At 36.9% G+C, this 21,636-nt stretch overlaps 1 protein-coding gene across 1 annotated transcript; it reads left to right on the top strand.

The window, feature by feature from the left end:
* The first annotated feature begins 4,416 nt into the window (after positions 1 to 4,416).
* LOC139976454 (ficolin-1-A-like) lies at positions 4,417 to 18,422 on the top strand. Its single transcript, XM_071985213.1, has 6 exons — positions 4,417 to 4,677; positions 9,698 to 9,733; positions 10,541 to 10,650; positions 11,943 to 12,125; positions 14,027 to 14,288; positions 16,828 to 18,422. Exons 1-6 carry the CDS (start codon positions 4,620 to 4,622, stop codon positions 17,085 to 17,087), a joined length of 909 nt encoding a protein of 302 aa, XP_071841314.1. The 5' UTR covers positions 4,417 to 4,619; the 3' UTR covers positions 17,088 to 18,422.
* Positions 18,423 to 21,636: the final 3,214 nt, after the last annotated feature.

The raw sequence follows: 21,636 nt of genomic DNA, 5'->3' as shown, positions 1-21,636 counted from the left end.
ACGTAGGCTGAAGAAGTAAACAAGAGGTCAAAGATCAGTGATTTAATTAACAGTATAGGAACACGTTTTCATGAACAGGAAAAGGTGCCGTCATGTTCCTTACGGATAGTAACATGCTGATTTATTCCGTCAGATTGAAAAAAAGTAACTCTATGCATTTATTTGTCTTTTTAAATTTCATTTCTTGGGGGGGGGGGCATGGTTTTATTACTGGTTTGTTCTTTAAGATTTATTGTCCAATTTAAAAGCAGCTAATCGTGTCCAGGGATTTGTTATACCCTGGTCATTCCTATTATTGTAAAACGATATGGTAGCATGTAAATAAATTGTCATGAAATTTTCAATTTAAGATATTTTAAACTTCTGAAAAGTTCATTTCCGAGTCAAAGCTGAGGAGATTGATCTCTTGTAACCTCATTCTGTCCGGTCCCGTAGGCACAGCCTATCTTGCATATAAGAATCTGGGCAGTCTTGTTTAATTCGTGATGAATTGGTTAAACCAACACCAGCTTATTTGCACTTTTCTTAAGGTTATAGGGAGGATAAGGCGTGGAGGGGGTGGAAGTGTATTGCCTATGGAGGAGGTGTTGGGATGTGGGGGGGGGGGGAGAGCAAGTCAGCAATTTTTTTGTGGGGAAAATCAATATGGAGATCAAGTTACTGTTAAGTTGCACAAGAAATATTAACTACTGGAATGATTTTGGAGTGGATGAAAGGGGGGGGGGGGGGTGAAGGGATAGTAGGGTGTTTACAGGTATAGAAATCAAGTAATTTCAGTTTATACTTCTTCAAGAATTTATCTTTTTCTTCATTCATATGATACTATATAACTATATATATAGTGCTTGCCATTTGAAACAACAAATAGCATTCCATTGTTCAATCAACTAAAAACTCATCTTTTGTATTGTTTCCATTATTTTGTGTTTTTTCCTGTTTTCATTCATGCTAGCAATTGCTCAGGCCCAAGGGCGGCGGAACCGGGGGGCACAGGGGGCACGTGCCCCCCACTTTTCCTGAGGTTAAAAATGTGCCCTTTTTCTACATAAATATTTCGAAATAAAAAAAAGGGTTTACAAAGCGAAACCCACGTCGAATGAAATATTTCGGGAAGTTTTAAATGTTTACTACCACAGGCGTAGGAGCCCAATTTGATTTGGGGGGGGGGGGGGGCTGTAACGACTTGCCCGAAAAATATTACCAACATTTTTCGCGCTACGCGCGTGTTCAACATCTTAATGTGCATATCATATAGGCATGCGTTGGTTATTACATCGCATGCCAATAACATACAATCATTTGCCGTGTTATAACCCTTCCAAATTGGTTATAATTATTGGGAAAATATCAGGCTGCATCAGTCCAATCGAATTTCTGCAAAGTGCCCTTCGACGTTGGTGCCCCCCAGATTAAAAGTGCTTCCGCCGCCCTTGCTCAGGCCTTTTTGCTATGTTGACCGTCATTTTTTGGTGAATCACTGGATAGTTTGTATAGGTTGACTATCCTCCTGAAAATATGCTCAAGTGCACAGGTATCCCCTCACCCCTCTGCCCCCCTCCCCATGCCATGTGTCCCATTATGAGTTTTTCCATGTAAGTACTTGTGGTTGAACATTCCGTTTCATTATTCAACCATTACAAGTATAACGTTTGTTCTTTCTCCATTAATTCGGTTCTCATATGTTCGTTTATGCACAGGTAAAGCCTATACTTCTCCTCCAGTACCCTTCCCCACCCCTTGCGCCCGAAGAAAACTAAACGGGCAGAAGTGATTAGATTTTGCCAGTTTATATCTAGGCTTTTGTTTGCTGGGTCGAATGTAAAATGTAAACAGTTGATTTCTGTGAAGAGACCAACAACGTGTTCTCTCTCACGTGTTCCATGCACTTGATGGCGCCGTTAGCTATATATTCGAATATATCTTTGCACATGGACATAACGTGCGTGGATATATGAGAGCCCCTTTTACGCACAGTATGTGGTGTCCATGAATAAACTATTTGAATGGGGTGTGCTAGTGTCGGCGCATCTCGAAGACAATACTAGTCTTGTTAAGACCCTTGTATATGCTATAGGCAACTGCTTTAGTATAAGCCACCCGAAAGCACCTCTATGTTAGCTCTGTGGTGTATGCCTATAGTGCGCCCCCAACTTCCCCATTTTCTTTTCGACACGCATAATGCAAAGCAAACGATGCCATAAACGGCGGACTACCACGCATGCGCAATGCAATGAACATTGTAAACTGACTATTTTATGTCAAGATAGTGACATTGTGTTGAAATTCAAACTAACCACTTTCTCCTTAAAAGGCATTAGATGGAATTTTCTTTCTTTCTTTCTTTTCTCTCTGAAGCAGATAATATGTAAAGAAACCTTACTCATCTCAATATTTTAAGGCGACACAATCCCAACCATCGTCTTAATTTTATATGACAGATCTCTTGTGAGGAACAAGCCCCTCAAACAGGTCATGTGTCACGTCAAGAGCTTCGATAAGTTAGATTCTACGATTGCTCGACACATCTTCATTTCGGGAAATGAAGATATTTAACAAAATAAACTGAAGCAGATGTGGCTCGATGATGTCATATTTGGACTTGATCAAGTCTTCAGCCTCGTGTGTTAATATATCTGATATCTCCCAAATGGAATAAGATATTTTTCTTACCTGTTTTGGGAAATTCATTCATGACATTGTAATTATATTTCTATTATGATAGGACGTAGAGTTTGTGTCTAAACTTATACAGCTGAATATAACATATAGCCTATTCCCTCGGTCTATATATAAAATCACACCACTACCTTATATCTTTAGCGTTTTATCTAGATTATTTTATCGACTATTGTCATAAACCTGTGCTTCTGTCTCATAATAACTATATTAAAAAAAAAAAAATCAGATTTTATGCCATACACATGTTTGTCATACACAATATTACTAGTTTTGTCTAAAGTCTAAATAAATTAAAAACTGAGATGTTTATGTCTACGAACCTTGAGATTTATTGATCGTTTGATTTTGAAGTTCGCTTCTGCAGTGACACCGACTAAACGTTTCATGTTGATATCATGATTGATCACCAAATGAGCTGTAGCTTTTCACTACGCCTGCGCAGAGTAAACCTCTGTCTCCATGGTGACCACATGAAGGACAGAACAAAGTGCATTGCTTGATTGTTTGTCTTCCGAATGCCACATTTGGTCGATTTTACTTCTTCTTTTTAAACCTGAGAGAAATAAAGTTTAAGAAAATAATAAGAAAGAAATAATGCATCTCATCAGCATCAGCTCCTTCCACCAACCCCCTCCCATACTAACACCCACAGAATGTCTGGTTACGCCACAGGTGTCATAATCAACTTACATATACGTTCTAGTAGGTGTTGGGCGTTTATCTTTACACGTTGATCATTCTATGTGGAACCAATTGCGACTAAATTTTAACAAGAAATACCCTATCATTACAAACATAACACCTGTATGTCAACTTTCTCCATGGATCTTGTTTTCTGTGACGACAGTGAATACGAACACCTTTATTATCACAGTTGGGTGTAACTTCAAGGGTACATTTTAAGAAAAGTCGTCCAGGAAAGAATCTGGGCACGAAAAACCGAACGACTGATCCTCTCTCAACCCCAGTCACCTTTACATCGAGACGGTGGCTGTGTGATAATCATGTAACTTAAAGGGTATATAAGCAAAGGAAAATCGCATTTCCATGCACCAAAGAACCCATTTCTTTCACATAATATATACCCTTCACAAGCAAGAACATTTCACGAGCGAGCGAAAATATGTATAGCTAGGTGGTACCTTATTACCACAGCTATAGGCAACAACTTGAACGATAGCATATCTGAAAGAAAATGCATTTTTATGAACAAAAGGATGCATTTCCTTCTCATATATCCTTCACAAACAAGAAGATTTATTGGGGCGTGGGTAACTGGGTACCACCAGAGCCGTATACCTACCGAAGGCTCTAAGACTTGGTACTTAGACTCTTAGTACCACAGCTAAATGTCAATGTCATATGCCAAATACTTGAGAAAGATACCCAACAAGTGAAGGATATATCCGAAATAGATTACTATGACCAAGTACTGTGTTATTTTTTGCGCATAAATTCTTCACAAAACAAGAATATTTTCCATGGAGCTTTGCGGGCGTGGATGTGGATAGTTGGGTTGAAGGATGCACGAATTAATGAATATGCATGAACAAAGTCTCGGTTTTTACAGGTTTTCCATTTCCTCCGTTAAAATCCTCCTCTAACAGACTTTATAGTTGATGCCACTCAGTATAGAACCGGTTGTTAATACACGTTCGTATATCAACTATAATGAACACTAGATTGAACTGTAATGACGTAAATGTTTGTATTCAGCCAATAACTGCTGATCGGAATGGACATCGAAATGAATATTCATGTTTTAATTTCTCTCGCCCGAAACCGTGATATGCATAATTCTTGAAGGAACAGAATCATATCATTAGAGATACCCGACTATCTTAGAAGTGAACGGCTGCTTTCATTGTTGTTTTTCTGTGTTGGACAGGTGTTTAACCGGAAGAGGAAACTCCCGCTCTTGGGCAACTAATTTCAGCAAGATGTTGCTTTCTCATATGCTAATCCTATCGCTTGTGTGTGTGACTATCAACGGAAGAGGTAAGCACACAATCGATCTAATTGTCTTCACTATCCTTAGTGTATTATTGTTAAAATACTTGTTAAAATTGTTACATTTCTCCTGATTAAAATATAATCCCCGCCCCTGCCCCTATTCATTGATATGTACCAGTTTACAAATACTGTTCATTGCCGATGGTTACACTTAGAGTGTAAATCACCCTGCAAGCAGGGACGGATTGGCATACCAGTTTACCGGCTTGTAAGTAATAGGAAGAGATACATATATCTATGGTTTGTTACCGTCACACCCACCCCTCCCCCTTTCATCGAGAAGATCAACAACTGTTGAACCAAAAGTACTTCCAGACTTATAAAGCTGCAGATACCAGTAAATCCTAAATCCAGTTTTATTTAGGAGTTTTAGCTCAGTGGTTAGCGCCGGTGCCTTCAAATCATAAGATCCTGAGTTCGAGTCACTCCAAGATTAATGTATGTCGTCCCGTTAAAGACTTGTTGACAATTGACAATTCATAGTCATGGACGTTAAATATGAATCTAAGAGACTGACTTCGGTCAGCTTGCGGATTTGATAAGCCTATGATGGCTTCTTCGCGAGTTCCTGCTTGCAGGAGGATCTAAAATACATACATACATATACTTACCAATTTGGCTAATCGGCATATTAAAACGAAAATGTAAATTAATGAATCTTGAAACTGGCCATACATTTTCTTGTTATATTAAGTCTTTCAAGTTTCATTAATTTACATCTTCGTTTTAATATGCCGATTAGCCAAATTTGAAAGATGTATTTTACATAACATCTTTCAAAATCTAGCCTGGTGACGTCACTAAAACGTATATTTTGGTAGTTTTAACCTTTCATATCGCAGTTTATGCTATGCCCAGGCATACACCCATCAAGTTTGAAATCAAGTTTTTTACACAAATCATCGATAAAGTAAAACAGCTCTTTCTATTCTTGATATTCAAATTAAAAAGGCAAATGCACGTTTAATGTTATATGGTTTGTCAAAGACGGACTAAATTTGGAATTTCGTAACGTTTTACAGTCCAGCGTATCAGTAACGTGCACAGGAATTCAATGGTGGGGGCCAAATTCAAAATTTCCCCGACTGATTTCGATTAGGAACCTTTGTGGAAGTTCCAGAGGAGAATAAAGGATTTATAAAGAAGGCAGCTGCCATGGGGTAATTGAAGATAACTCCTAAGTAGGGGGGTCATCTCCCAGAAATTTTGAACGTCAAATGGTGAATTTTGAGTCATATTAGACTATAATCGAGGTCCAAGTACGTATAGCTGCAAAAGACTCAAAAATCCCCCGACTGATTTAGATAATGACCTGAATTTGTATGGGACGGCAATGAAGTCTTTTATAATGGAGGGATGCTGTTGTGGGTTCGTTGATGTCGATTCCTGTGCCGGGTGGGGAGGATGGAGGGACGTTGGGGTAGACAGAAAATAAAATAAAAATTTAGTAGTCAAAATGTTGCGTTCTGTGGCATATTTAGATAATAATTTAGGTTTTTATAAAAAGCTCTAAACGTTTGAAAATTTGTAGCTACAAATATAAATTAAATGATTTTTAGCACGTATTGCGCACCTGCAGTTTCTCTATTAGTATCAGCAACGTTTAATAGTTGGCACCTCTTATCTTCCTGGTATGGCACTAAAATTCGTTCTCTGATAAGGACAGGGTTTCGTTTGAATTGTTTTGTATCATGAGAAAACTTCTGAACTGTTCTGAGTAGTATTTATGATAAATAAAATCATCTGATTTTTTAACAACACTTCTGAACTGTTCTGAGTAGTATTTATGATAAATAAAATCATCTGATTTTTTAACAACACTTGTGTCACAGTAAACACAATAACTTTAGAACAATGTAATAACATATTGTGAGTCCGCTATGCTATGTAACCCTAGCTTACTACAGTCCCTGTGTGTGAAAATTTTTCCTAAAACTTTAAGTATCCAATGAAGAAATGTTTTCATAACATTGGTGGTCTTATTAGTGGATTTGTGTTAATTAAATGTAATAAACGCCAAAAATGCGTTATATCAGACTGAGTAACACATAAACACATCCTGCTAGATATGCACTATCAAATAAAGCTATCTAGTTTATAGATGGCCAGACTTTCGATTGAAGGGCCCGTTTTGATTATTTCAAGGGAACTTAGTACATTCTGGACATTGTACCTATACGTTACCGTACATAGCTGGCCGCCTTAATACTATTCCAGATGGAAGATTAAAGAGTGGAACACCATATCTAGTTGAACAAGCTATATGAGCGCGAAAAAAGTACATGGGCCAGTTTGGCTAACTGACTGCAGGTTTAATACCAATACTAACCGGTTTGGTTTTGGCGGTATTACTTTACTTTGGCCCCAGGATACCGCACCGGCCCAGCCTGCGCTATTAACCGAATCTATAGAGTTAGCAACCGGACATCGAGATACGATATCTAACAAACTGAAGTAAATATTTCTCTTTTCTGTAAGCGTGTCATTATCTATCACTAGTCTGAAAATAAACAAATGCGTTAGTCTGTTGTATAAATGACGCGATAGAAATCTGGCGCATGCAGGCCTGTTGGTTTCCAAACCAATGACCAACAAAGTGAGCTTTAAACTACCACGTGTTCATATAAACGGGTAGTGATCCTAGCCAAGAAACTTTACTGGTGTCAACTATTGAGACTAACCACAAACTGTCTGAATGAAATGTCTTAATAAAAATGACTTCTTAAAGGGATATAGCTGAATTAGTGCCTAACCCGAAGTGAATCTAGTATGAAGTGAAATGAGATTGTATATGAGAGATGTATACATATGGATAGAAAATAGTCAGTTCTTGTCAATTTTTTTCTAACACATCTTTGAAATTACCCAACAGCTACTTTCAAGTATCCACTAGCTATGTTTAGTTACTTTGAAAATTCAGTCAAGAAATGAAAATGTCATACATGTAGAGTATAGACTGACTTTCGAGACATATTAGTGACGTCATAATAACCATAGACAGGGACATGATGGTATTGCTTCTCTGCATTACTGTTTCCTTTCAAATTTCTTAGTTCAACTGCTTGAAGTTGATGCAGGCCTTAGTCTAAATGACAGCTCCCTGGTAGAAGTAAACACTTCTAAATATGTTACAATAACTAAGACCGTCAAAACCTTATATATGAAAAATGATAAATTAAATGATTACTTAACTGCAGGCAAGGTAAGCTTTAATAAACCATATCATATCAATCTCATCTTACAGTCCATCCCTCCTCGCCCCACCCCACCTCCACATTCACCCGAAACCCACCATAAACCTATCTCGACTTCACCGTCACCTTCACCCAAACCCCAATGCTAACAAACAACTTCCAATCCACCCAGCCACCTCCAATTTATTAATTTGGAATATGTATAACATGTGTGATTAAGAGGCGGCGTTTAATGGTAGGCATACGACACGTACCGTGTCTATCAACCGTTTTGTGTTTTATCTTGTTCAACTATTGAATAATAACGGTTGTTTGATACGAATCCTAACTTATGAGATAAAAGTGCGTATAATTCTAATATCAGTTTGCCATTGTTTCTTATTTGAGGTCTTTGAAATGAAAAGAATGAAACGATTGCGGTAAATATCCTATACATTTATAGAAGTTAATATTACTTTCAGTGCTAATTGCAAAACTGAAAAGGTTTTCATCCCCATCTCCCCCTTCCTCATTTATTGGTAATCGTGGAGGTTCTAGACAATTGGAAGATGTAAACGGGAACAATCGACAGTATATTGATTAAAAACTGGTTAAAATCGTATTAGACTCCTTGAGGGAAGTAAAGAGGTGAAAATGGCCTTTAATCACACAGGAGGAGGAAAATGAATAATCACAAAAGTTAAATATATCTCGACCTAAAGTAAATGTCACCGATTCATGAAATATAAATGGTTTGCTACTGTATAACGATAGAGATACAGTGAGGGAGAGGCGGAGAGAGACGCAGAGAGATGGGTGGAGAAAGGATGGGGGGGGGCTTGGCATTGCCTTCAGTAGAGACAGTTTGATTGCTCTCCTCTCCTCTCCTCTCCTCTCCTCTCCTCTCCTCTCCTCTCCTCTCCTCTCCTCTCCTCTCCTCTCCTCTCCTCTCCTCTCCTCTCCTCTCCTCTCCTCTCCTCTCCTCTCCTCTCCTCTCCTCTCCTCTCCTCTCCTCTCCTCTCCTCTCCTCTCCTCTCCTCTCCTCTCCTCTCCTCTCCTCTCCTCTCCTCTCCTCTCCTCTCCTCTCCTCTCCTCTCCTCTCCTCTCCTCTCCTCTCCTCTCCTCTCCTCTCCTCTCCTCTCCTCTCCTCTCCTCTCCTCTCCTCTCCTCTCCTCTCCTCTCCTCTCCTCTCCTCTCCTCTCCTCTCCTCTCCTCTCCTCTCCTCTCCTCTCCTCTCCTCTCCTCTCCTCTCCTCTCCTCTCCTCTCCTCTCCTCTCCTCTCCTCTCCTCTCCTCTCCTCTCCTCTCCTCTCCTCTCCTCTCCTCTCCTCTCCTCTCCTCTCCTCTCCTCTCCTCTCCTCTCCTCTCCTCTCCTCTCCTCTCCTCTCCTCTCCTCTCCTCTCCTCTCCTCTCCTCTCCTCTCCTCTCCTCTCCTCTCCTCTCCTCTCCTCTCCTCTCCTCTCCTCTCCTCTCCTCTCCTCTCCTCTCCTCTCCTCTCCTCTCCTCTCCTCTCCTCTCCTCTCCTCTCCTCTCCTCTCCTCTCCTCTCCTCTCCTCTCCTCTCCTCTCCTCTCCTCTCCTCTCCTCTCCTCTCCTCTCCTCTCCTCTCCTCTCCTCTCCTCTCCTCTCCTCTCCTCTCCTCTCCTCTCCTCTCCTCTCCTCTCCTCTCCTCTCCTCTCCTCTCCTCTCCTCTCCTCTCCTCTCCTCTCCTCTCCACGCCTCGCCTCGCCTCGCCTCGCCTCGCCTCGCCTCTCCACGCCTCGCCTCGCCTCCTTTACTCTCCTTTCCTCTCTTTTGTGTATTTTGTTAACTGTTCTCCTTTTTGTTTTTGCAGTTCATAGAACTTTTACATGTAGCCGTAATCCAGATGGTAAGCAGCCTGCTAGGACATTCCCTAATGTTAATACCACTCTAAACTTTACTCTAAAATCATGCTCGAAAGCGTTCGTACTAGCAGTAAGTTGATAAACATGATAATCATACTGCCAGTACGAGCGCTTTGAAAGCGAGACATGCAAACACAGTATAGAGAATACTGTCCCATCCGAGTGAGGTAAGTAATGAACCACTGAATATTCATCTCACTGTAAGTCCTCATTTCGTATGACGTCAGCTTAGGAAGATACAAGGCTAAACACGGTGTAGTTAGAAATGTTCTATAATGTGTTGTAATAACGACGAGTTGTTTCATGAAACTTACAGGTGAAATGGTGCATCCTTAGGCATATCTAGGCTGTAAATTAGGTCTATCCTCAAAAGTTTTGCTGATTTCGTGTGGGGTTGATCCCCTGCATCTGTGCCTGGTAACATCTATTATGGTTTGGCAGGAGTTGTATGCTGTGGCATATGGTCAAATAATATCAGAATGTGAAATGTACTAATCACATAATAATCACAAACAGTATGTTGTTTAACGTTAATGCACATTCATCTATAGACACCTCCACCAAAGCTGGCAACCCCGCCACCAAAGCTGGGACAGCCAGCACCACCGATACAAAAGCTAGCGTCAACTATAATAGAGCTCGGTAAAATTTTAGAGTAGGCCTAATTCAATATTAGGACATAAACCTTTATTATAAAAATATGTATGCTGTGACTAAATAATATCATAATGAGAAATATTATATTCACTTATATTGTGTTGTTTAACGTTCATGAACATATTCCTCTACAGTCACCACCACCAACCCTACCACCAAAGCTGAGACAAAAACCATGACAGATGGCACCTCCACCACCGGCCAAGCTAAGATCACCCCTAATAACGATAATGGAAAATGCTCGGTAAACTGTTAGCGTAGGCCTAATTAAATATCAAGACATAAAACTGTCGCAGTAAATGTAGCATGGAAGAATTGGACAACCTCCTGTAGTCCTTTCTTCTGCTTCCACATTCTGCCTGCTGTTTATCGACACCAAAAAACCCAAAAAAAAATGTATAAAAAATGGACAATTGCGCATTTATCTACGGCATCACCCAATATATCAAGAGCAACAAATAATGTTTTCTATAGTAACATCGGATTTGCGTAAACCTGGAAACATCTGCAATAGCAATAATGCCTGTTGTAAACCGAAAGGTATTTATCAAGGCATGTTACGAATAATGTACTATTTACAATCATGTTTATATCACTATTATTGCGTTAGAAAACATAGATAGATAGCGTCTGGGAAGACCTTACGCGTAACCTATGTATGACAGCACATATTACGACGAACTGAGGGTTACTGTCCGTTTATTGCATTCCAACCACCGCCTTTTCCTCTCTGCCCTCTTTTATTGTAGTGTGCGTGCTCGCTACAGTATTGGCATTACTGGCCAAGTGAGAACGATACCTACATGACTGGACGTTGGAACTTAAAGTTTCATAAAGTCTCTGTACATTTGCATTTTCAGAGGCTAGCTGCGTAGCCAAATTATTCTGAGCCTGTCACGGTGCTCACAAGCGCACTCGGCCTCGCTTTTTTAGGTACCTACATGACTAAACTACCTGGTGTGTTGTCCGCCCTAAAAATGAGCAACATAAACAACCGAAAGTTCTCTCCACTTCACGCGCACTACAATACTGTGTATATACAGGCAAATACAGCTCTAGTCTTACCATTTAAATGGCACATTCAAAACAGATACCAAAGAGTCTACATTTAAAGCAAGCATAAAATACAAAGACAGGTAGACTGATTGCATGACAAGTGTTACATACCATGGATGCATATCTGCAGATACAACCTTTTACAAAAGTGTCAAAGATCTTCTCTACATACACACTAATCGCCTCCTTTTTAATCACATCTCGTATTTTTCTGCTCCTCTTTGTTGTAGTATGGTGGTTTAAAATAATAAATCAACTGAAAGTGAAACCCAACCATTGCCCTTGATTTATAAGAAAGGTATGTTAGTAACAAAATCAAGCCAGAAAATCTTCAAACAATTGCGGAATTGCTCTCTTTTCGAGTTCCCATTCCTCTAATTACCATCCCTCATCTTGCCTTGTTATTCCTTATATTTCCATTGTATTAATATCTCCATTATCATAACTCCCAAGCTAACCTTACTCTTCATTTAATTCCAGAATAAGGGCATTGTTAATGGTAGACTGCCAAACTGTACAGCAATCTACATCGCTGGGTGCCAAAAAAGTGGCATATACAACATCACACCTAATACATGGGCTGAAGGCCCTTTTGAAGCTTATTGCGATATGAAGAAACTTAATGTTCAGAACCGGACTTTGTGCAATGGACGTGGATGGACTGTAAGTATATAGAACGTTAACTAGCATTATCACTTATTATTTTTTACTGTACCCTGAACTCCATCTATACTATCTTGTACAGGAAAGAACTCTGTGGTTTGAGGAAGGTGTTGAAATGCCAACATCTCAACCGGAAACTGGGAGGGAAATTTAAAGTATAGTCTACCTAGCACGTTTTGCATTGGCTACTAATCCTGCGATTTCATCAAAAGTCTGCGGTTCATCAAACTAGTTCTATGTCACTCCCTTTATATCAATATTTTTACTTAAAGTAAGCGATATTTTACGAGTTATCAGTATTTTCTTATAATATTTCCATTAGAATCCTAAACATGTACTTCAAAAGTAATCAACCTTTGACACTTTTGTTAAAGGTTGGATACTCAAAAAAAGCATATTATATTAATCAAAAACAAAGAGGAAATGAAATTGTTAACAATATTGCTTTCATCACTTGAAATTAAATTTGACTAAAAGGATTATGGACTGGTATGAGATTTGATAATGAATCTAGGATATCAATTGCATTTCATGTTCCGAACTGGATCAAATGCACCCTACGAGGATGGACTGTAAGTAAATAGAAGGTTTACTACCATTGTTATTTACTGTACCCTGAACTCGATCAATACTACCTTGTAAAGTTATGAGCATTTTTTCCATTTATATATATATTTCCATTTGATTCCTAAACATGTACCCAAAAGCCATTTTTTATTGCATATAATATAATATAATAATCAAACGCAAATAGGAAATGGGATTGTTTACAATATTGCTTTCATCACTTGAATTTAAATTTGACTACAAATGGTAATGGACTGCATTGGTATGAGAATTTGATAATGAATCTAGGATATCAATTGCATTTCATGGAATCAGAAAAGTTGCTTTGATAATTATTTATTGAAACCTTACAACCTTGCCACCGGATCAAATTTGTGAGCAACAGGCTCAGATAATGTCTACAACTCATGACAAATTTGTGAAGCAGAAATGATGTTGAATGTCGTCAAATGTTGCTCTGTTGTTCACATGAATTCGGAGGGATATTTAAGGTATAAACTAGCTAGCTGCTTTTGCATTCGGTTAACAAATTACTGCGGTTTTGTCAGATGTTTGGAGAAAGGAGGTTAAGTAAGGGCGCTCTGTTGTTCACTTGCAAATAAAAGCACATTTTTGGTTGTGATCATTGTAAACATTTAAAAACAATGGCTTAACTTTAAAATTTTGGGCCTGAACTGAGGAGCAGACTTTATCAACCATTTAGCTGTAAATGGGCATTGCAGACGTGACCAATTTTAAAGCTGCAATTCTAGAAACCTAACAGCTATACAGACACTACAGAGCACCCAAGGTATCATTGTTGTTGGACTATGACGTATCAACACTAAAATTATGCCACAAGTCCTGCCTTCTGATTCATCGTTAGTTCTATGGCTGTTGGTGTATCGTTGGTAACATATCTCGCATGCTAATATCCTGAACATTTTTAAGGAGTCTGGTGAATAGGTAGATAGTTTCAATACAGGTGTGGATCCACAGGGCATATGGGGCTCTACACCACACTCCTTTTCAATTCCATAACAACACACAATCAGTAAACAAAAGTAGTTATTAACAAAACCTTGTGTGTACACATAATTGATAGCCTCAAAATGCAACATTCTAGGTCTAAAATTGTACTTTTTGTTCTCAGAGGAAGGAGCCACACCCTAACATGTGGATTGGCTTCAAGGATCCCAGGGCCACACCCTCTCCTTTGTAAAATCCTAAATCTGCCGCTGTAATACACCGTGAATGTCTACGTATAAATCCTTATGTTTGATCTTTAATCACTTTTATATCTTTGTTTTTGTAATCCTTTAATTTTGTTCTTGCGTGTTTGTTTTCTTGTAAAGGTTTTTCAGCGTCGTGTAAACGGTTCTGTCGATTTCAATCGTAACTGGACCAGCTATAAAGAAGGGTTTGGACAGCTGAATCATGAGTTTTGGCTTGGAAATGAAAAATTGCATAACCTGACACAGCCTGGCAAATATAGACTTCGGATCGATCTTGTGGGCAGCAATGGGACTAGATACCACGCTTGTTATAAGAAATTTCACATCAAGGAAGAGGGGGTAATGTACGAGTTGCATGCGTCCGGATTTCGTGGCAACAACAGTAAGTAGACAAACACAATTGTGTTTGCAAATGCATCGTGATTCCGTTCGTTTGTAGACGTGAGTGTTAAATATTGGCCTAAGGTTATGAGTTCAAGCAGTAACAGTTCTCATGCTGTTTGCTTTCTCCAGGTGAAAATTTGTGTGATCTTATGTAAACTTTCCCCTTAACTTAAGGGTGTGATGATTTGTATTGCTTTTGCTAATTTGTTAAAGGAGACACAAAGTCCCCTGTGATCATTGGTTGCTGTGTTAGAGAAAGTCTGTGTGGACAACTTCCCTCTGAAAGCTAAGAAAAAGCTTAGTCCATCAATTAGAGATATCAAGGCTGAAGACTTGAGCAAGTCTTAAAATGACATCATCATGCCACATGTGTTTCAACTTTTAATGATTTTCTTTATTTAGTACAATACTTATTTTCTGTAACAGAGATGGAGTTTGCAAATGCTGACGCTATAAAATTGAAGTTAATACGCTATAATGATTACAGCGGTTTCAGTGGCAATGTAAGGCTTATTTTTGATAGTTCCAGGTATAAGTTGGTAACGGTAAGCCGCGGGCCTTACACTAGTAACTTAAACCGAGCGTAAACATGAAAGTCTTCATAAATCGTCCTCAAAAGCGGATATTTGATTAATAAGTTCCTTTTGATTAACTCTTGATATATAAACTCAATGATGAATATAACTATAACTTGGGATGATTAAAATACACGAGCATAAATGCTGATTATAAATATAAATTACGGAGCCCTCTGTTACACGTCTGTAGGCTTCGGGAGATAAACTTAAACTCCCCGATACACATTTAGGAGACACCTAAATCCCCGATTCCAATATAACAAATTACGACCCGATGCACAGGTCACACGCTCTGCCCTTGAACCTGATTGGTCCAAACTTATAGCTAACCCCTCACCCAACTATTGATCGGTTGAATGCCAACCCTATATGCAGATGAGCACATGCAAATGAGCACTCAACCAATTTGAACCAGTTTGGCTGTCTTCCAGCCCCACAAACCGAATCATTCAAAACAAAACATCTGTACACGCTTCTATAGCGCGTGATTCATAGCCCGCCGTACCACAGAGCAAACCACCAAACGCAAGCCATGTGTGACGTCATAATAACAACATGAAAACAATATGTTAACACAAACTAGAATACGCTTCACAGCAACATTCTAATTTGAAATTATGAAAAGAAACACAAAGAAAAAGCAATATGTGCCAAGTTGTTGTTGTTCTTCTTTTTAAGGGGGGGGGGGGGGTGGGGGGTGTGGATTCTAGAAGTAGAAAAATGCAACTGTATAAAGAACACATCACAGACCAATTTTGGGGTCACATGGGCATCAGTACTGTTTAGAGAAGCCGACGTGGGGATGGGAAACTAGGAGGGGTAGCATCATGATTGGGGCAAATCCCCTGATACCGCCTTCCTTTATGCCGCCACTGCTTATCTGGAATAGAGCATCTTGTGGGTTATCAACATTGATGAAGAGAATGCCAGCAATAGAGTTAAGAGATTCAATATGGAAAATATAAAAAGTTAACAAATAAAATTGAGAATAGAAAGAAAAAAATCATGAAAAAGATTCTACTATATGAGATCTTGGAATTTTTGGCTTCCTCTAAATTTTGTTTACATCAAAATAAATGGTTTATTAACTCTATGATATATTAGTCAGAAACTGTACATATTTAGGATTGGTCTATCGTTGTGTTACTAAAAAGCATCTGTCCATTATTCTTGAAAATTAAAACTATGAAGAGTAAGCATAAGGAACGAGGCCCAAGATTATTCCTTGATACATCTAACCGGTTAAGTAAAAATCAGGGTAAATGGTTCTTTATATCGTGACCTCCTTTCCCCCCCCCCCCTCCTTTCCACTCTCCTTGATATCGAAAATGATATTACTTGCAGGTTCCAGTGATAGTACCTGTCAGAAATATCTAAGGTCACTCAATACATATGACATGTACAACACATCCCGGCATTTACACTTCTGTTTGATTGTTTTGACCAAAATGTCACTGATTGTTCATTCTGTTCTTTTTTATTTCTCTATAATATTGTAATAATTTTGAAATGATCATAATAGGACTGAATGTGGGGAGCAATTTCATGCTTGCACATGTAAAACTTGTTCCTAGCTGAACTTGGAGTGAATATTCTCATTACTCTCAGTGTTAGAATAATAACAAGCATATGGACAATATTGAGTTTAATTATTAAGACGGTGGGGACTGAATAATTTACGGAAATTAACCAAACAACATGTTACCTTATCTAAGCTATGACAACGTAGTGTTTATTTTTTTTCTCAATCTATCCATTTGCACGTTCTGAAAAAGTTGTATGCATTGAAGCCAATCTGTGAAATTATTGTGAATATTTTGGTCAAATAAATATCTTTGTGAAATAAAGAGCACTACAAAGGCTAAATGTCATTTGTGAACAATAAATCAGATTGCTAATGCAGGTATCTACCGTAGATCTCATATGTAATTATTCCAACAATATCTTTATGTCTTGCAGGTCTCAGTGATGGTCTCAGCGATCAGAATGGTAAAGCATTCAGTACATCTGACAGGGACAATACTAATAGTACCAACATATGTGCCGATATCATACAGGGTGGTTGGTGGCATGAAGCATGTGATGGGGATTACACAAACCTTAACGGTGTCTACGGTTCCAACCAGGATTCAACCTCCATTTACTGGAATGGTCTACCCAACGGAGAAAGCATCATATCCTCTGAGATGAAGATACGATATTGTATAGGCTGTAGTTAACATGATTGAGAAATGTTAATACTATCTTTTCAACTGTTTCTTTTACAAATTTAAAAAATAGGATGCGATCGAAATCATTTCTTAAACTGTGCAGTGAAATATGTCAATGAAAATCAGAAAGATGTTGAAAGGCTGACTTTTTTGTCAAGAAACTTCAGGTTAGATTGTCAAAATGAGTACTTGCTGCATCTTGATAATTTGAGTAATTTGTAAATATATGAACAAATGACTCAAGTGAAGTGCTGTATAATTGAACAATTTCCTGTCAAATGTTCTTATTAATTTCATTAGAATTTACCAATGTGTTGTTTTGCAGGAAATTGGTAAATCTATCACTTTGATATTTAATTAAATTAAACTTTTGATTGAAAAATTATGATTTACTTATTAGTATGAGCAAATATTTCTTAATTTTGTTGCAAATTAATTGTCCAAATGTAAGATCCATTATGTTTCACCAAACAATAAAAAAATATACGGTTGAATTACTAATGATTTCGTAAGTGTATGATTCATCCTTTAAATAATAAAAAATCAAATAGTTGAAATACGATAAAATAATCATTTTGTAAGTTTGCAGTTATATATTTCAATAACTTCAAACACTCAAAGTAAGGAACTGATTGCTGCAATTTGTTCTTTAAAACAAAAGAACTTATCACTTCATCATTTTGTTGACAATTGCTATCATATTTACAGAATAATATCTTTTACTCTTTGAGAGTAAATTCCTTTACCCCATTTTGACAATATATATATATGTAAATTTTTTCTTTTGAAGGTGAGTAAATTGGTACTACTGTATTAAATCGATATGAATATTTGTAATTTTTTTAGTTTTCTATTTCCTTTGTATTGATAAATGAAAATTAAACTGGAGTTACTGTTTAGCCTAAATCTTCAACCCTGCAAAAGACTTGTGTCAGAAAATATTATTCAAAACAGATTTGTTATTTTTTTTTATAGAAAATATTGTACTCATTGAAAGGATTAATTATTCTTAGTAAAAAGTCAATACTTTGAGAATAATGGAACTTAAAACAGAATACAGATCGATCTAAAAAATTTAGATAAAAATAACATGTATTTTTGTTTAGAATAAACAAAAATAACCTGAAATTGTTTAACAAAATGGAGAAAAGAAAACTTATTTTCGTGTATTATGTTTAGTGTTCAATGTAATTGAGTAGAAGACCACAAGCTATAAAAATATAATATTGTACTTATACATAAAAACAAGATTCTCTTATTATCATCACCACTTTTGTCATATTGGTATATGTAATGGACATTGTAACCTAGATCAGTCTAAGAAAAGTTGTATTTTTTTCATTCTATTCAAACTTGCTGGTTCCTCCTCAAATGTGAGCACACATAGATGCTTGGGAAAAAGGTGTTAAATCTTAATTTGGGATCTTCATGGATTTACATTGCAATGGATTAGATAACAGCTCCAACAAAAGTGGGTCATTTTTTATTAAATTGAATTCAACCAAACCCTTCTTAGTTTATTTTATAGTGAATTAAAGTAGCATGAGGTCTTGCACTATATTTAGAAACCTCAAACAGAATATTGATTTGAAGGGGAGGGGTTGGGGGGGGGGGAAGGGTAGCATAGTAGGTATGGTCTTATCGATGTAAGTATTACGTTAATCATATGATCGTTTGTATTTCAAATGTCTTGACTAACATTATTTAACTTACCGCACATCAGTTACGGAATTGGAAATTTAATGTTAATATTTACTCAAGATATAATAATAGATATATAGATGTTTGAACATTTATGTATGTATGTATATATATATATATATATATATATATATATACAAGTAAACATATATATATATATATATACAAGTAAATACATATATATATGTGTGTGTGTAATATATATATATATATATTAATATATGCATATATATATGCATATGTGTATATATATATGTATATATGTTATATATATATATAAATATATGTATATATATGTATAAATATGTGTTTATATATATGTATATATATATATGTATATATATATATATATATATATATACTATGTGTATTTATTGAATAAATGTCGTGAATGTCATTTACCCATCTGCTGTTTTTTTTACCCTTCTTGTTTCTTTGGGAAGCAATTTGTTTCCCAGTACTAGGTCCAACTTCATCAGCTCTCCAACTGATACATACCCCCCCCATCCTACCCCCACTGATTTCCCACCCTACCACTACCCTGCCTTAACTTCCATTAAGGTCTTCAGATGAATCTATACGTGCTACACATAAAAAGCTAGAACAGATAACATCATTTTAATGCGTCTTTGTGGGTTATATTCTGACTATTCACCCATACATTCAGCAAGTCAGCCAGCCATCTATCTTAAATTATTTTTCTTCAAAATAACCTATTCTCTGGTCAGCTTTTAATATTTGCTTCATTTGATAACTAAGTCAACAAATTAATTGTCAAATGTAATTAGAAACTGTAAAAATATATTCATATAAAAATAAAGCCCAAGAATGAAGGATAGAAAGTAATATTCATATAAAATTCCTTTATAAAACATAATGAGTATATCTCTAAAGTAACATTATATTAACCAGTTTCATATGAAAAATTAATCAGCAAACATGGATATCTCAATGGGTCATTTGATATTTGTTTAACCTTATATTTGTAATATAATTTCGACCAACATTTCGCAGGAATTTTCTTACTTCTGTAACAAAAAACAATGCAGTACCCAACAAAAGAGTTCAAAAGTGCTTTTATTTGATGTCCTTAGAGTCAATCCATTGTGGACTCAATTATTTCCAAACAATAGAAAACTAACTTATTTTAACAAATTTAAGCTATTAAATGATACACTTTTGATGCTTTTTTTCTGAGGACGCCCGAAAAAAAAGTTATCTTTACTGGGCAAAGATTAATCATTAATTACTGAGTACATACCTTGATTGTTCCTATCTAGTATCGTCATAAGGGAAATGACAAACCTCTCGATGTGCAGCTGTGACGTCACATCTCCTGATTGTATCATGTTCACAAAGCCATAGAAAGCTATAGAGACAACTTCCAAGTATCATCATTTCGAAAATGGTATTTATGCTAAATTCACTAATAAGATGCATATAATATATTCGTCTACTATTAGTGTTAATAACTACATTTAAATATTTGCGCAGGGTTCAGAGGGGGGGGGGGGTGGTAGTTCAACCCCACTCACCCCAGTCAATTAGGAATACTACGCAACTCTTGCTAAATCTCCTACAGTAAATCTGATATGGTTACAACTTCAGGCTTGCTTTCTTTAAAAAGTCATAACTCTAAGAGATTTGTCTATTCTCTTTATTTCGAATAATTGTTTATCTTTAGGCTCTAACACTAGATTTCATAACAAGCTTTGTCCGAGGAATAATACAATGCTTCAATTAAAGATACTCTTCTCTAGCCAGGATAAAATGCCTAGTTACGAATCGACTCAGTGTTAAAAGGAACTCGTCACAACTCTGAGAGTTACATATACCAATGGCACACTGCTACCCATGAAAGGTATTTAAAGAAAAGCATAGAGCATCTCATGAAATTCATAGTATATTAGTATAGTAAACATATATAGTTTTGCCAAAAGTGTGTTACAAACAGCATGCATGGTCGGTCTATAAAGTAAGTGTTTGCCACAAAAGCTGTGCGTGTTTGCAACAAGTGACATATCAACAACATGTAGCTTCAAAATGTAGACGTCTGCTAAAAAGAGGGCGTTAAACTTATGCAGTAGCAGAACCGTAGATAGACCCCGTGCAGTAGTATATATTAGAGCTGTCCTTTAAAGGTATATAAAGCACAAGTATATAGAAGAGATTAGTTTCATTGCTGTGATGTGAAGTAGGAATATGAGAGAAGTACATCAGATAATCACCAACTAATACCGGTCGAAATGCAAGGGTTTTTACAAAGGTCCTTCAAACAGGGGCGAAAAGGGTTTTAATGAAGCTGGGCTCATCACCACCCGTACCCCCCTCCCCCAAAAAAATCCATGTGATGATCAGCAGGTATAGGCTAATGTCGATTGGGATCCCCTTTAGTCAGAGAAGTACGTATGGAACGCCATTTTAACATTTATTCAACAATTACAGATATCTCTAATACATTTTTGGATATCTCTTATTCATGTTGAGATATCTCTAATTCATTTCCAGATATCTCTAATTCATTGAAATTAGAAATATCAAGAATATTCAAGTTTGGATATCTCTAATTCGAATTCTTGATATCTCTAATTCTATTTTGGATATCTCTAATTGTTTCCCCAGTATCTCTAATTCAAGTTTGTATTCCCGATATCTCTAATTCAATTTTGGATATCTCTAATTCGAATTCTTGATATCTCTAATTCAATTTTGGATATCTCGAATACAATTCGAGATATCTTTAATAATGTTTCTATTTTGATACCTTTAATATATTTCTTGATATCTAAACTCAATTTGAGATAGTTTAAATAAATTAAAGATATCGAAAATGCAATGTCTGATATCTCAAATTGAA

Source organism: Apostichopus japonicus, chromosome 11 (genome assembly GCF_037975245.1).
Source record: "Apostichopus japonicus isolate 1M-3 chromosome 11, ASM3797524v1, whole genome shotgun sequence".
Classification (NCBI taxonomy): domain Eukaryota; kingdom Metazoa; phylum Echinodermata; class Holothuroidea; order Aspidochirotida; family Stichopodidae; genus Apostichopus; species Apostichopus japonicus.
This window is presented reverse-complemented; position numbering and strand designations above follow the sequence as displayed.

Bases quoted from the DNA above. Each gene is read 5' to 3' on its own strand.
- LOC139976454 (XM_071985213.1), top strand. From the start codon at position 4,620: ATGTTGCTTTCTCATATGCTAATCCTATCGCTTGTGTGTGTGACTATC. The intron at 9,734-10,540 runs GTAAGCAGCCTG...ATTCCTCTACAG, and splicing joins ATGTAGCCGTAATCCAGATG to TCACCACCACCAACCCTACC. The intron at 14,289-16,827 runs GTAAGTAGACAA...TATGTCTTGCAG, and splicing joins CGGATTTCGTGGCAACAACA to GTCTCAGTGATGGTCTCAGC.